This window comes from Leptidea sinapis, chromosome 2 (genome assembly GCF_905404315.1).
Source record: "Leptidea sinapis chromosome 2, ilLepSina1.1, whole genome shotgun sequence".
Classification (NCBI taxonomy): domain Eukaryota; kingdom Metazoa; phylum Arthropoda; class Insecta; order Lepidoptera; family Pieridae; genus Leptidea; species Leptidea sinapis.
In genome coordinates, this window is record NC_066266.1 from 16,192,771 (window position 1) to 16,208,666 (window position 15,896).

Consider the following 15,896-nt stretch of genomic DNA (forward strand, 5'->3'; position numbering starts at 1 on the left):
CTACCTTCTCAAGAATGGTATCTTGATACATTTGTGATGATTATACCTTTTTCAAGTCCTAAGTTATCTTTTAAAATACGCGACATGGTTCTAGGTGCTATCTTCATCTCCCGAGATAAAACCTTTTGCTTTCGCACAATTTTTCTTCGAATTCTTTCCCTTACTGTTTTGACCACCTTTTTTATACGAACACTACGTGGACGACCAGATCTTTTTCTATCACAAACAAGTCTCTTTAGTTGAGGCGGTCCCTCCTTTTCCAATCTGTGGTATCATTAAGAAAGTAATTTATGTTATAGGATCGGATAGGATTATAGGATCTTGTAGTAAAAGCCTATACATCGCCCCACAAAAGACTTACTAACTCGACTTGGCCGAGTAGAATCCATTATAAGTTTATGTCTGTTCCTTCCTGGAGTAAATATTGTGGTTATGACAGTTTCAAGCAAATTCACTTATGTGCCTATTTCATTACATTATAAAAAAATATATTGAGAACCAACTGTCTTAACTGAATAGAAGGCATGAGAAGTTTATGTATTTATATATTATTGTAAGTTTATTGTATTTTATATTACATCGGTGCTTGGCACCCATAGCTATGCTGTAGCTATGATTAACGTGCCTAATTTGGGACCAGATAATATTTTGTGTGGTGGGTCAATAAAAAAATCTTTTTAAGTAATTCCTGTGCCAATTTTGGTTAACCAGACTCCGTGTGCTCTAGTTTTAATAAAAATATTTGAACTTGAAACACAGGAGAGCTGAATAAATTGAGAATATGAGAAGAATACTTCAATATAACTTATTCTTAGTTTTTTATAGACATTTTGCTTTAGATTGCTTTTTTCGGTATGACGTTTATTTGCAAGGGTGTCTGACATTCGTAAAACTTCAGAAATATCATTGTATGGACTGTGTTGTCAACGATAAAGTCGATATAAAACACTAGTTTCAGCTTATTTGTAAACTTTTATGCTTGATTGATTATCAGGCTTAACTTTATACCAAGTTAATTTGTTAGTTAAATGTGAGGAGGAAATTTCCAATCGAAAAGTTCCGACTCCCGGACCTCTATCATTTTTCATTTATAACTTTAATTAAACGCCGGAAATGGGGCTCCACCCTGCCGTAACGCCATGGGCGCACTACCATTAAAGACAAAATATTTTTTGACAAAAAATTTGAGAAGATTATGTTTTATTCTTTGATCAAATATACGTCTAGATAGACTACGACAACTGTGAAAAACGTCAAACATATGAGTTTAGAACTAACCTTCATTTTGAGCACTGCACGCACAAATCGCGAGTGTAAGACGTAGTTTGTCACGCACATTAAACTAGTATTCCTGGCCTGGTTTTATCGGTTGTCTAACAGCAAGAAACTTTGTCTAGACGTATGAATTAGCTGAGGTTTTTTTATATAATTTGAATAAAACGTATTTTTGAAGTAGCCTACGAGGTTTGACACGAAGGTATCAGTACCGTCAGCATCATAGGAGATGTACGTACAATGTTTCTTTTTAAAACCTTTTGCATTTATATTTTGAATTTGTAAAGCAGCCATTTTGAATTTCTCCATCTTAGTTATAGGGACAATAAGAAACACACTGTCACTATTTCAGCTATCTACCAATCGAGGTTTATGAGGTGTATAACACCTCGCTAGCGGACAGCGTGTCTCCGCTCCTTCTGGGGCGGAACCCCAAACCAGTAGTCTAAGTCAATAGCTGAAATGATTAGTTACTTACCATATCATGAATGCTGACTTCAAGAATATCAATTAGATTGATGTGGATTTTCGTAAACGTGTTCTTGTAGAGTCCTCGTCTGAACGACATGGTCTGCCAGGACGGCCTAGCTGTACATAGTTTAGCACTCCGGTCGCCACTCAGCCATAATTGTACCTGTAAATAATTAGACTTGTAAGATTGTGCTGATGTTTAAGGCTGGGGACCGAGCCAAGGGCCTTGAGGAATCGAGCGGAGCTAGCTTACCTCCCTTACACAAGATCGCCATAGTTTTAAATGGGAGTTGGAACGTGAATTAGTTTACAAATGTACTAGCAGAGTGCGCTTTCAGTTGTTGTAATTCACTGTTGAAAAAAAAATTCATAGAGTAAGCAACCTCATCAATGTATACATAAAGCGGTATATAAATTAGTTTATAGTTTCGAATCCTAAAATATATTGAGAAAAGTAAAAGAATTAAAAAAATAATTGTCAATTTTTGTACCTTCATCCACACTTAGATTTTTTTTAATAGTCTGAATTAACATTTATTATTTCCAAAAATCTACGGCGGAACGAAAGGTTTGAAAATTTTTCAACAATATTACTAACGATAATATTTAAATAACATTTATATCAATGCCAACTTAAAAGAAAAAACAATTATTAATTGCCTGCCACTAAGTTATCTCGTGAAATTACTGTTCAAATGAGACTTAACATCTTATGTCTCAAGGTGACGAGTGCAATTGTAGCAACGCTCAGCATTTTTGAAAAGCTCATAAATTCTGGTACTGCATTGTTATGGGTAGGGCGTATCAAATACCCTCAGCTGAACGTCCTGCTCGTCTCCTACCTTATTTTCATAAAAAAAATGTTGGTATCGATTGCACGCGTCACGCGAAAGCAATACTTTTGAGAGAGCTCCATTGTTCAAAAAATACCGTGAACGTTGTGGTCCCCCGTGTCACGTGTGTTACATTTGAATTGATGGTAATTGATACGACCTGCCCATTACAATGCGGTGCCGCTCAGAATTATTGAAAAACCCAAAAATTCTGAGCGGCTCTACAACTGCGCTCGTCACCTTAAGAAATAAGATGCTAGTTTCATTTTCCCAGTAATTTCACTAGCTATGGCGCCCTTCAGACCGAACCAAAGTAATGCTTACACATTACTTCTTCACGGTAGAAATAGGCGCCGTTGTGGTACCTAAAATCTAGCCGGCATCCAGTGCAAAGGAGCCTCTCACTGGTGAATTTACATGATAATATTATGGGCTATGATCTTAACGTGACATCAGGTCACCCGTGACGCTCAATTCTCTTTATTTTTTCATAAAATAAATATCAAATGAAATACGTATTCTTCTCCCAATATGTAGTAAGTATAGTTACAATAGTACAGCAATACTTATTGTTAAAATGTTAAACTACAGAGACAGGAGCTCAAACTCGGTAGAACTACTTATATCATTGCATTATATTGTCTATAAATATATTGAGTTATATAGTTGAGTTTAAATATAAAATATGTTTGTCTGTTTGTGTAAATACACTTGCGAAGTATCGGCGCCGATACAGGGGGCCTACTCCTAAAATCGATATCCGATATATCTTGGCATTAGTCGTGTCGAATCCTTCTCTTAGTTACAGCATATTCAATGTCGAAACGATGATTGGATGAACGAAACATTTTTCGATATTATCCGTCTTAACCCTACTCTTAGTTCGTTAGTTCGTCAGAGACGAATATTAGAATTTGACAAATAATCAAATGTCACTTTAACGATAACAACAACAAAACCAAAATCAGCCAAATCGGTCCAGCCGTTCTTGAGTTTTAGCGAAACTAACGAACAGCAATTCATTGTTATATAAATATATAGATTATTAAAATAATTATATGTGATTTATATGATAACAAGTAATTTAAGTCATTTTGTTGATCTTTTATGCGTAAAAAGTACTGCAAATGGCCGCCTGAGAAATAGGAAGTCGACGAGAAGGGTTGAGTTACTTTTTTTTACATTTTAATATAGGTAATTTTTGTATTATTTATTTAATTTTAAATGGTCATTTTATATTTCAAGTCACACCCAACTTCACAAATCACACATTACACAACATTGTTACCATTCCCATTCTACTTCTACAAGAAACATCAAAATTATTCCGTTTCGAACATCAAGCAAATGTTACCTTAAGTATCCGTACAATTTAGCTTATCTTAACTTACTTACATTATTGGCCATATACATATATTATTTTTCTATATTTTTGTACTTATTGCACACGCAAGGGCGCTAATACAATAGAAATACTATACCAAAATGTGCGTGGCTTACGAACGGTATCGATGATAGTGAGATCTGTGATAATAGATATGACATTTTACGTTCTGACCGAAACCAGGGAACATCTATTAAAAGAATAGGCGGGGGAGTCCTACTATGTGCTTCTAAGAAGCTACATGTCCAACATCAACGCGAGTGGACCTGTGCTGGCGTCGAATCCTTGTGCCCACAACTTTACCAGCTGAAACTCTCAAAATTTCGGGGAACCGCAACATCTATATCGGATTATTATATGCGCCACCTGACTCACAGTTACCTATAAGACTCGAATCAATCTCTTCTCGTCTCGCAGAAGTTCTGGCAACCCATCCCAATGACTATTTCATTTTATCTGGCGATTTCAACTTACAAAATGTCACGTGGACTGACTCCGAACCAACAGTGCAAAAACGTGGCCCAATGGAATTGCAAAATGTTTTTTTTTATGGAATAGGAGGACAAACGAGCGTACGGGTCACCTGTTGTTAAGTGATCACCGCCGCCCACAATCTCTTGCAACACCAGAGGAATCACAGGAGCGTTGCCGGCCTTTAAGGAAGGTGTATGCGCTTTTTTTGAAGGTACCCATGTCGTATCTTTTGTAAATATTTTAGATATTTGTAACCTCACTGGTTTGAAACAACATAACACTATCTTGAACAGTAAGCGAAACACCTAAGATTTATTATTTAGCAACATTGACTTTGAGGTTCGCGACTGCCCTACTCCCCTCGTTATAGAAAATGTGTATCATCCATGTCTAGAATTTAATCTCTCGAACCTACGAATTCGTAATACTCGTCAGAAACCCGTCAATAGGTCCAATTTCTATAATGGACTATATCAATATTAATTACTACTTATCAGAAATTAATTGGCATGAATTACTAGTAGCTGATTCAATTAATGAAACAATTAAAAAAAATTCCATTCTAAACGAATCAATAAATAAATTTATACCGGTTAAAGTTAAATATAAAACTAATTTCCCTGTTTGGTATAATTAAGTATATTAACTAAGTCTCTAATTCACATTGTGCAAGAGGAGCTTCAAAAGCATAGACAATGGAAAAAAGATAAAAAACTCGTGATTACGACGAGTTTGTTATGCTCAGGGCTCGCCAAAAACTCGTACAGAGACGGTGTTACACAAATTACACTGAACTTATGCAATGCTTCATCCGTAAAGATCCCAAACGTCTCTTCTCTTACACGAAATCCCTTAGAAACAGCGAACAAGGATACTCCACTAAGCTTACACTTGGCAATAGTACTTACACAGATGAAAATTCAGTTTGTAATGGATTCGGTCAATACTTTGAGAACGTTTTTGTAAAACCAGCAAACTCGTACGATGAAACAAGTTAATTAAATTAAAAAATAAAAGTAAATTGCTGAAATATTTAAAAACTAATAAGGGGAGCTGGCAGTGATGGCATTCCACAATTTTTTTTAAATTAGTGTGCTTACAATTTAGCCGTACTGCTATCCATAATCATAAATATTTAAATCTCTCCATTAACGTCTTCAGTAGTTTCCCTGATGTGTGGAAAGAAGCACTTATTGTTCCGATACATAAAAGCGGTTCTAGAGCCCAAATAGAGAAATATCGGTCCATATCGATTCTAAACGTAATGAGTAAATTAGTCGAACCAGTTGTCTATAGATACATAAGCCCCATTATAATTAGATCTATTACTTACGAGCAGCATGTATTTATGAAGAACCGTTCTACCGTTACAAATTTTGCTGTTTTTGCGGATTACGTATTACAGAGCATGGACGAGAAATATCAAGTGGATGTGATCTACACGGATTTCGAAAAAGCATTTGACCGAGTAGATCATGTAATTCTACTGCAAAAACTAAGCGTGCTAGGCGTAAATGGGAGCTTGCTTCGGTGGTTTACTTCATACATTAGGAACCATATGCAAGTAGTAGTGACGGGTAGTGAAGTGACTTTGTAATAATACCCTCAGGAGTACCACAGGGGTCCATCCTACGTCCGCTTTTATATAACGCTTATCTATTTGATATTGGAGGTTGCTTCCACCTTGCAATGTATTTAATGTTCGCTGACGACAAAAAATATTTGTCAAAATACGTTCACTAGACTATTGTCATAAACTACAACAAGACCTACATGCTTTGACAGAATACTACACAAGGAACAGAATCATTGTTAATGTTAAAAAGTGCCATCATATTACTCTGACTCGTAAAAATAAATCCAATTTAATTTAACTACAAAATTAATGGCACATGCATACCCAGAGTTACTGCCGTTAGAGACCTGGGTATCCAAAACGATGCTAAGTTTTCAATGAATGAGCACTTTGATAATGTAGCAAATAGAGCCTTCAGACAACTGGGTTTCATCAAAAGAGTGACCCGTTCCTTCAGTAATCTGGAATGTATAAAAGCACTTTACTTTGCGTGTGTCCGGAGTATCTTGAATACGCATGTAATGTCTGGACACCCCAATATGATATACATATCGAAAGGCTTGAAACCATACAGAGACAGTTTATTAAATACTTAACTTTTAAAGATTTTAAATAATTCAACATTTATGAGGAAGCGTGTTCTCACTATGGTATCGACACACTGGAACAAAGAAGGAATCAAAGTGACATGTTACTTCAGCAAGCAATTTTGAGTGACTTGATCGACTGTCCTAGTCTACTGTCAGCCTTTTCACTCAATCAATCTTTAAGATCGCGTCATACGCGCCTTTTGTATGTTCCTAAATGTAATACAAATTATGCCCAAAATTCCATAATTCGGCGTCTGTCACAAACTTATAATAAACAGTAAGCTGAGTTTGATGTATTTCACTTATCAAAAATCAAGTTAAAACAGAAATAATGAAACATCATCGTAAAAAATAATAATAATAATACGTAATGCGGTAACGCACAAAAACTCAGTACTCACACACACACATACACACTCGCGCGCGCGCGTACTCTTGTAATCTTTTATTTGTTAGTATTAGTATTAGTATATGTTAGTATTGTATTATATTATTTTTAAATCTATTCTGTTAATATATGATTTCCTTTTCTGATTTAAAATTTATGTAATCCTTTGTGGCTTTATGTAAAACCTAGATTAAGATTGTAAAAATAATTGTTGTGTACGCTGTTGATTACTTTAATAAATAAATAAATAAATGAATATTCATTGCAAAATTTTTGATTAATTACATTTGGTGTAAATGATGCAAATTGGTGGTGCAGAGTGTGACATGATCCTTAGCGCCTAAAATATGTTTTGACTTTTGACACTTAAAACAGTGACATAGCACAGATAATATTTCGTTTTTCAAGGTTTGCGCATAATTCATTCACTCTAACATCGTAAACAAATCAAAATATTAGTCTATGGTTACGATGTTCTTACGATAAACGATATGGAATACGAACATTTGTTAAAGTAGGGTAGATAATACCCCGAATATATCGGGGTATTATCGTATTATTTCGAATATATTATCGTTGTTGATTTTGCGAGTGGACCCCCAGAGCTGTGGCAATTTTTGTGGACAGTATTCTTAAATCGAGATTTGAGATCAAAATCTTGTAAATAATACAAGAAGATTGACCAGCATTACACTTAGGGTTTTGAATTTTATTTGATAAACTATCTGACCCGGCAAACGTTGTTATACATATAAATTATTTTTAGAGTTCGACTGATTCTTGGACATTGCAACATTACTTTATTTTTCTAAAATAAAAGAATTTTTCTTAAATAACGCAGCCTAAGTTACTCCTTATTACAACGGCTACCTGCCAATAAAAGTCCCGTCAAAATAGGTCCAGCCATGTCAGAGATTAGTCGGAACAAACAACAGACAAAAATTGTAAATAGTGTTATTTTGGTGTATGTACCGTATATATTATATTCATATACATGTAGTAAAAACGGTTATTTCAATATTACAAACAGACACTCCAATTTTATTTATATGTATACAGATAATGGATATAATATACTTGTCATGTCCTTTCGTACTCTTCTTTACTACACAGTACTCATATAAAACAAAGTAGTTTCCCGCTGTATGTCCCTGTGTATGCTTAGATCTTTAAAACTACGCTACGGATTTTGATGCGGTTTTTTTAAATACATGTTAAGTATTATAATATATACATATGTATAAAACATGTATAATTTAGTAGAGAAACATTAATTGATCATTTTAGAGCTTTTTAATGTGATGTCGTAAATGAACACTTTTAACCGACTTCAAAAATGGAGGAAGTTCTCAACTCGTCGGTGTTTTTATGTTTGTTACCTCAGAACTTTAGACTGAGTGAAACGATTTTGATAATTCTTTTTTTATCTGATAATCGGTTGGCACAGTCGTAAGTTCCTCCTTTTTTAAAAGTCGGTTAAACATTACTATTTAAAATTATTTTCCTGAAGAAACTTGATTTATTCATCGATTCAAGTGGAAACCGTTGTCCGCCATCTTGTAAATTATCATTATTTTAAAATTGCGACCGTAATTTGAATTTCGAATCCAAAAAACAAGATCCTGAATATTTTTTAAATAAAAGCATTCGATTACCATAGGTTACATGAATGTTTCATACTCTTGAGATTTATGAACGTCACAACGTGATACAAAACGATCACTCATACATTATACAGGGCAATACATACTTACAACACGATATTCAGTCACGTAGAACTTTTCACCATTAATAAATCTAAATTCAAATCAGAACTCATAGCTACTTTCAATGATACATCTTACTAACTGACGCAGTATCATAATGTATTTATATGTTTATTTATTTTACCATATCCGATACATATAGTATAGATATATAATAATATGTAGTATATATTATATAATATAAATATATATATATACCTAAGTATATAATCTCAAAATAAGTCTCATTTTTGTTTAGTAGGTATCAACACCATGTTTAATTTTTCGGAAACCGTAATATAATATAAGGGAAACCTGTTATTGGCCTTATTATTGTAAAATATTATTAGTTATTTATCTAATCTGTAATATGCTGTTGGTTTTCTTCATAAAATAGGAAATAATTAAATAAAATTATTTCCTATATAAAATATTTTAATAACTCCTTGTCTAAAAAATTTAACAAATCAAAAGTATCTAAGTATCAAACACGTTATTGTTACAAAAAATCAGTTTCATCAAAGAAAAACTAATGTATGAGTCTCGAGACGTCCGACAGAAGTGATCACTTACACTTATCTAAGTTGAACTATTTAATATTGAAATTGTTGACCTGACCCGGCTAACGTTGTTTTGCCATATAAATTTGTTTTAGCGTTCGACGGTTTTTTCTCCGACGTATGTTACAAATACAGCTACTATGGAAAAGTTTGATTTCTATTGGTAACAAAATTTTCAAAATCGGTTTAGTAGATCCAGAGATGAAGGCCGGCAATGAACTTGTGATTCCTCTGATGTTGTAAGATAATGTGGACGGCGGTGATCACTTAACACCAGGTGGCCCATACGCTCTTTAGTCCTCTTTGTCCATAAAAAAGATTACCATCTAGAAAATTGTGATAATTTTTTATAAATGAAAGAAAGTATTTTCTTTTTTCGTCAATTTTTCAATGATTTTATATTATTCTGCGATTCAGGAATCAGGACGGAGGCGAATCCAACAATAATTATAAAATTATGAAAATCAGTCTCGCCGTTCTCCAGATATAAGTGTTCGAATTGTGTAATGCATGTTAATTCGTACTAAGAATTTTTATGATGATTTCACCAATAGGTATTATAAGCAGTAAAGTTTGTAAGAATAGATAGGTACGGATGAATGTATATGATGGTTGATAGTTATGCAAAAGTTATACGTAGTTACTGCAATATATTCCTTTGTTCTCCTAAATTATGTTAAATTATTTATTTCAGTCAACATAAACATGCAGATTTTGCGATTTTAAAACGCGTGAGCAAGTCACGTGGGAAAAACATGGCATGCCCAAATGTATGCCTGCTTCTGATAATGTTTGAGCCTGCGATTTGTTGATAGTCATTGAAAAATTCAAATTTATATATTATGTAGTAGGTATATATATTATGTATAATATAGACAGATATTATCTACTTTAAATATCTGTTATGTAAGTATGATTCTATTATTATATAGTATTGATATGTAAGTTTTATTATTGTAAATGGTTAATTTTACTAAATTAGGTGCATAAGTAGTTGTGTACTACGCTATACAAGTTACAATAGTTTTTAACTTACCCACGGGAACTCTTTAATTTTCCGGGATGAAAAGTATCTAAGATGTTGACCGGCAATATAAGGTACCAACATGTCAAATTTAATTAAATAATGTGCAGAAGTTGTTGTGTACTACGTTATATGAGTACGTAGAGATTTTTAACCGCCCGCGGGGCTCTTTAATTTTCCGGTATGAAAAGTATTTAAGATGTTACCCGGAGATATAAGGTATCGTCATGGAAAATGTCAATTAAATCGATCCAGTAGTTTCAGAAATTAGCCCGTACAAACAGACGAACAGACAGAAACAAAAAATTTAAAAAAAAATCAGGATTGTTTCATTTCTCTTCTTACATCCCCCTGACTCGGTTTTGCGCATTTTTTTCTTTGTACAGAAATTTGATCTCTACAGATTTATTCTATATTATCTAGATTATTATTATATTATCTGGCACCAAGTCATTTTTACTTATTCCACCAAATAAAAATACTTAATGACCACCTTAATATCACTTGGGGCCTTTCGTTTGAAAAAAGTGGGGATTCCGAAATTTTTCTAGACTTACAGATTTAGTGAATATTTCCTTTTTGAAGAAATCATTTCAGTTCTTAAAATAAAAATTTACATAAATTTATCTATTTATCTAGGATATACTTTATCTAATCTTGTTTGTATTACTTGTCGGTTATACAATCAAATTAGCATTACACAGTTAAATTAAATAACTGTTACTTTTAGTTTAAAACCGACTTCAAAAAGGAGGAGCTTCTCAATTCGATCAGTATTTTTTTATGTATGTACACCGATTACTATGAGATTTATTATCCGATTTACGTATTTCTACTTTAGTATCGAACTAAAGTAGGATAGATTCCATTTGGTCCCAAAAATTGTTTATTTCATATAGTTTGGCCCAGTAGTTTTCATTTTATGAACATTTTTTAAGGAAGTTTTTGTGTACGTAGATGATATAATTGTTTTATGTGTACGGCTTTTTTAGGAGTTTTCATTTAGGTTGATTATATATTATTATTAAGTGATACTAAAAAGTAAAATATAAACAAAAACTACGTTTAAAAAAACCTACTTGAAAAACAGAAAAGTATGTTATAACTCAATTTTAATTTAATACACCTCTTATGCAAACATTTACCTTTAATAATAATAAAATACTATTATTTGTATGTGCTACATATTGATAGGTTTAAGGTCGGTGCCAAGCGAAAAATAATAGTAGGTGCCTACACTCGCCACGCGTGACTTTGAGCGGGATAGCTTCGTCTAGAACAAAAAAACCCAAGCAGACAGACACGCGTGGCCAGACAACCTAATAATAATAATATAATAATACAGTAAGTAAGCTGTTTATAATATTATGTTTTATTTTGTTAAGGGCTGTATAAGAGTTGTATTAAATGAAATTTTTAGTTATTTCATACTTTTCTGTTTTGAATTCGGTTGTTTTAAACGTAGTTTTTTGGTAACACAATGTTGACCTCCATAGACTCACAGATACGTAAAATATTAAGTCGTTAATACATGTACATGCCAGTGACCGTGCTCACAGAGCGAGGGCCAGCTTCTGACTTTGTTATCATCACTTGTATTTTTGTTGTAGAAGAAGTGGTAAAAAACTCATTGCCACACATTTAAATCAGCATTTACACTTTCATCGTTTTACAAATCATTTCAACTACAATATAATATAATATGTAGGTAAAGTGATACAACAAAAATACTTAAACGTCAATAACATCTCACCTGTCTTTGAACTTCTTTCACTTTTCGTTCGTGAGCTCGCGGCGCGCTGTTCAACTTGAACACGACGTAATTCCTGATGTAGGACCAGATCTTCCAGAAGAACGAGAGGGGCATCAACGTTGTGATCACCAGCAGCCATCGGTATTCGATGATGAGGTACTCTAATAGAGTCTCCGGTTCAATGTCCATCCTGATCAAAATCAATGGAAGTGTTCATAATTGACGGGATAAAGATACAGTACAACCTCTTAAGTGCCATGAACATAAAATAAAAGCATGTTGCTGAGTAATAATGGTGCTTCTTCTTCTATTTATTTATAATTCTAATATACATTTACATTTTGAACATTATACATACATAGCTTATTCGTCTACACAATCTGTAACCGCTGTGAACACGTCACGTGAACATTTTGGGGTGGACTACCCTTAGCATTTAGGGGGATGAAAAATAGATAGAAGCTGATTCTCAGACCTACTAAATATGCATATAAATTTTGGTAAAAGTCAAAAAAGCCGTTACGAAGGAGTAAGGTAACTAAAGATAGAAGGATGTACACTTTGTATAAGGTGGATCGACATAGAAGATGGATCGACATATTGGTTCTCAAATGTCAAATATTATAGTTAGGTTCACAAATGTAATTTTTGATAAAACTTAACATTTATCAATCTACATGAAAATAATCTGATAGATAGTTAACAACTGTAGTTATTATACCAAGTATAGATTATTATCACTGTGTTATTGTTTATTTTTTAACTCCTGAGAAAGTTAGAAAGATATAAAAATTCTAATTAGTTATTCATTTTAAACTATTCCTTCAATTTGATTTCTGAACGAAGGGGGACACATCAAAGGAAAAACAAAGTTGTTTTTTTTTTATTTAATTCCAAGCAGTTTCATATTTCTTCACATTTTAAACCTTCTCTGGTCTTCCACAAATAATTCAAAATTAGCCAAATCGGTCCAGCCGTTCTCGAGTTTTAGCGAGACTATCGAACAGTAATTCATTTTAATATATATATAGATTAATGCTGTGCACAAAACCACTCACAAAAATATTTTTTTATGTTATGTTATAATAGTGTTAAATATTTTTGAATTATATTAAATAATGTTAAATTCGATTTGTGAATCGAGCTTGATTAAATAAAGTACAGCACAATTAAGTCACTCTTCATTGAAACAAATATTAATACAATTGGGATTGATATTAAAGTTTGTTGCAACACACCACAAATATCTTACCTTCAGTTGGACGTGTCTCCCGTAGTACAGCCACCGGTATTATGAATCCTGAAGTTATGATTTCGTTAAATTCATTTACGTGCGGAATGTTTCACACTATTTTTAACCCTAACTTATTATTAATAGCGGCCACAATCGTGTAACGGAGTAAAACGGTCCAAAAACCACGAATTTGGCTCTTATTTCTAAAGTGATAATTATTACGTAGGATCTGTTATCAGTATCACATCCCACTCTCAACTCTATTAACTAATATTCATTCAATTCTTTGTCAATTCAATACTAGTGAGCAATTTTTGATTTGAAGATATAACAACAAAGCGAATAATATTATCTATAAGACAAGACATTTTTTGTCAGTATGTAACGGAATATTTGAACATGATTTTGACCCCCTTCAAAACCTCGGATTAACACCAAATTTAGCATACTTAATAAGGACCGATGACAATTCAATATAACAAAAGAAAAGCACCCCCGCTTTTTACAATATAATCATTTTTCTTACACTATTTTTAATTCAAATTTATTTTCTATTAAACTATTATTTATTGTTCATTTTTTAGTGGGATTTTCTATAAAAGCGTATTTTTAACTATTTTTTGTTATTAATATACTTACATACCTAATCATATTACATAAGTAAAGTGCCTTGATATGTTTTGTTTTTACGATAGTTGACTAAACAGTACAGTATGGAAACAGCTTTTTGGTTAGTAATTGTAAATAAAGTATCGGTAAACTAGAAATGTGGAGTATGCCCTATTTACGCCTTTATTTAAATTCGTCATTTTAGTTAAGTATTTGTAATTTTTTATTCAGTTTGACGCGAGCTTTCGGAATGTGTGTCCGATGTCTGGAGTGCTTTACGCAGCCCGCGATTGTTTCAAGTTTTTGTTGAAAAAGTTAAAGTTGTATTTATTAATTTAACTTTCTTAAAGTTCCAGTGAAATGTTTCAATCAGTTTTCATTTCTTCGCTAATAATTATGTTATTGTTAAGAGGTAGTTTACGAGAAGAGAAGTAACAGCCAATTCGCCGCCGTGAGCTACGTTGTCGTTCCTCGGGGTCAAAGTATGTAGTCTAAACAGACTGTTTTCTTTTTTCTAATTCAATATTGATACTTAGATTCTTTGAAAATTTCTTTTTTATAATATAGCGATTTTAATTTAATTTTTAATTTTACTATACTTCTGTAGACCAGTATGACTTGTATTTTCATTTATTTCATATAAGCTTTTTCCATACTGTATAATTATTCACATCTGTCTAATATTATTGAGAGAAACTCACTATTATGACGTTTTAATATTTCTTCTTCGTTACATAATCTGTACATAAAAATGTATATATAATGTATATATAAAAATGAATTGCTGTTCGTTAGTCTCGCTAAAACTCGAGAACGGCTGGACCGATTTGGCTAATTTTGGTCTTGAATTATTTGTGGAAGTCCAGAGAAGGTTTAAAAGGTGAATAAATAGGAAAATGCTGCTAAATTAACTAAAAACAACAAATTTGTTTTTCCTTTGATGTGTCCATACATAATTTCTATGAGAGAATTATTTGACGCACGGTTTGACAGTTCTGCTGTGAAACAATTTCATTACGACAACAGGGTGCATATTTTACGAAGTAATTGTTGATGTTGTGATATATTATTGAGTTCGATTCAGGCAGGCAACGCGAGCACACGTGCCGCGTTATCAGTCCTCCTTCGAATATTTTTATTACCTGCGTTATCGCACTATCTGCTCAGGCCACCTGGGCTAGCTATTGTTATCGCGCGCTATTGTTCGGGACTCTTTAAGTCTCGCACCTGTTACGTTCCATCGCGAAACGTAGCTTAGTTATTATCTGTGTTAATAACCCGGTTTTACGATCGTGTTAGTTATCACCTGTGCTGTGTTTCGCGATTCTGCACGCTAATCGTGTGTGTTTGTGAGTTGCAGTTCGTGCCGTGTGTGTCTTCTCCGCGGGGGCCTGCACAGCGTGCATCGGGGTTCCGGCCCAGCCTGTCTACATCCAGCAAAGCTAAGTCTTAGGCTTAATTATTATTATTAATTTTGTTTTAATTTTGCATACTTTATTATTATTAATATTATTTAATGTGTGCAAGTGTACAACTTAACTATAGTTGTCCACTTAATTATTATATTCCCCCTCTGCCTGACTCGGGTAGCGGGGGTTGTTGCCCGCTCAACCTAGTTATTAAATATGACAACCATGGCTTCACCAATGGTTGCCGACTAGGGCCTTCTAAGCGCCCTACTAGATAGGTTATTCACGGAGAAGATCGCTCCGCTAATGAAAGAATCAATCAACGAGACAGTGGATGCCGCTATTAAAGCGAAATCTAACAAATATAACTCATCGTCTAACGTTTCGGGTTCCGACGGGGAATCAGAAATGGAACTAGGTAATGACTCCGACGCAAGCTCCGTAGCTTCGGTCAAACCAAGGAAATTGATCACCCGATCAGCCCGTCCGCCTGTCCTTCAGGCGTACTTTGACGCGCAGGCGACCCCTAAGGTCCCCGCGGTCACTCCTGACCGCACGGAAGCCCCTCAGG

At 33.7% G+C, this 15,896-nt stretch overlaps 1 protein-coding gene across 1 annotated transcript in view; it reads right to left on the minus strand.

The window, feature by feature from the left end:
- Positions 1–13,401, minus strand: part of LOC126977076 (delta(24)-sterol reductase-like) — a 38,077-nt gene extending 24,676 nt beyond the window's left edge. Inside the window, exons 1-3 of the mRNA XM_050825773.1 lie at positions 13,326–13,401; positions 12,074–12,263; positions 1,754–1,909 (exon numbers count right to left, since the gene is read on the minus strand). Coding sequence (XP_050681730.1) covers positions 1,754–1,909; positions 12,074–12,262 — 345 coding nt within the window. The 5' untranslated portion in view covers position 12,263; positions 13,326–13,401. The remainder of the gene's footprint in view (positions 1–1,753; positions 1,910–12,073; positions 12,264–13,325) is intronic.
- Positions 13,402–15,896: the final 2,495 nt, after the last annotated feature.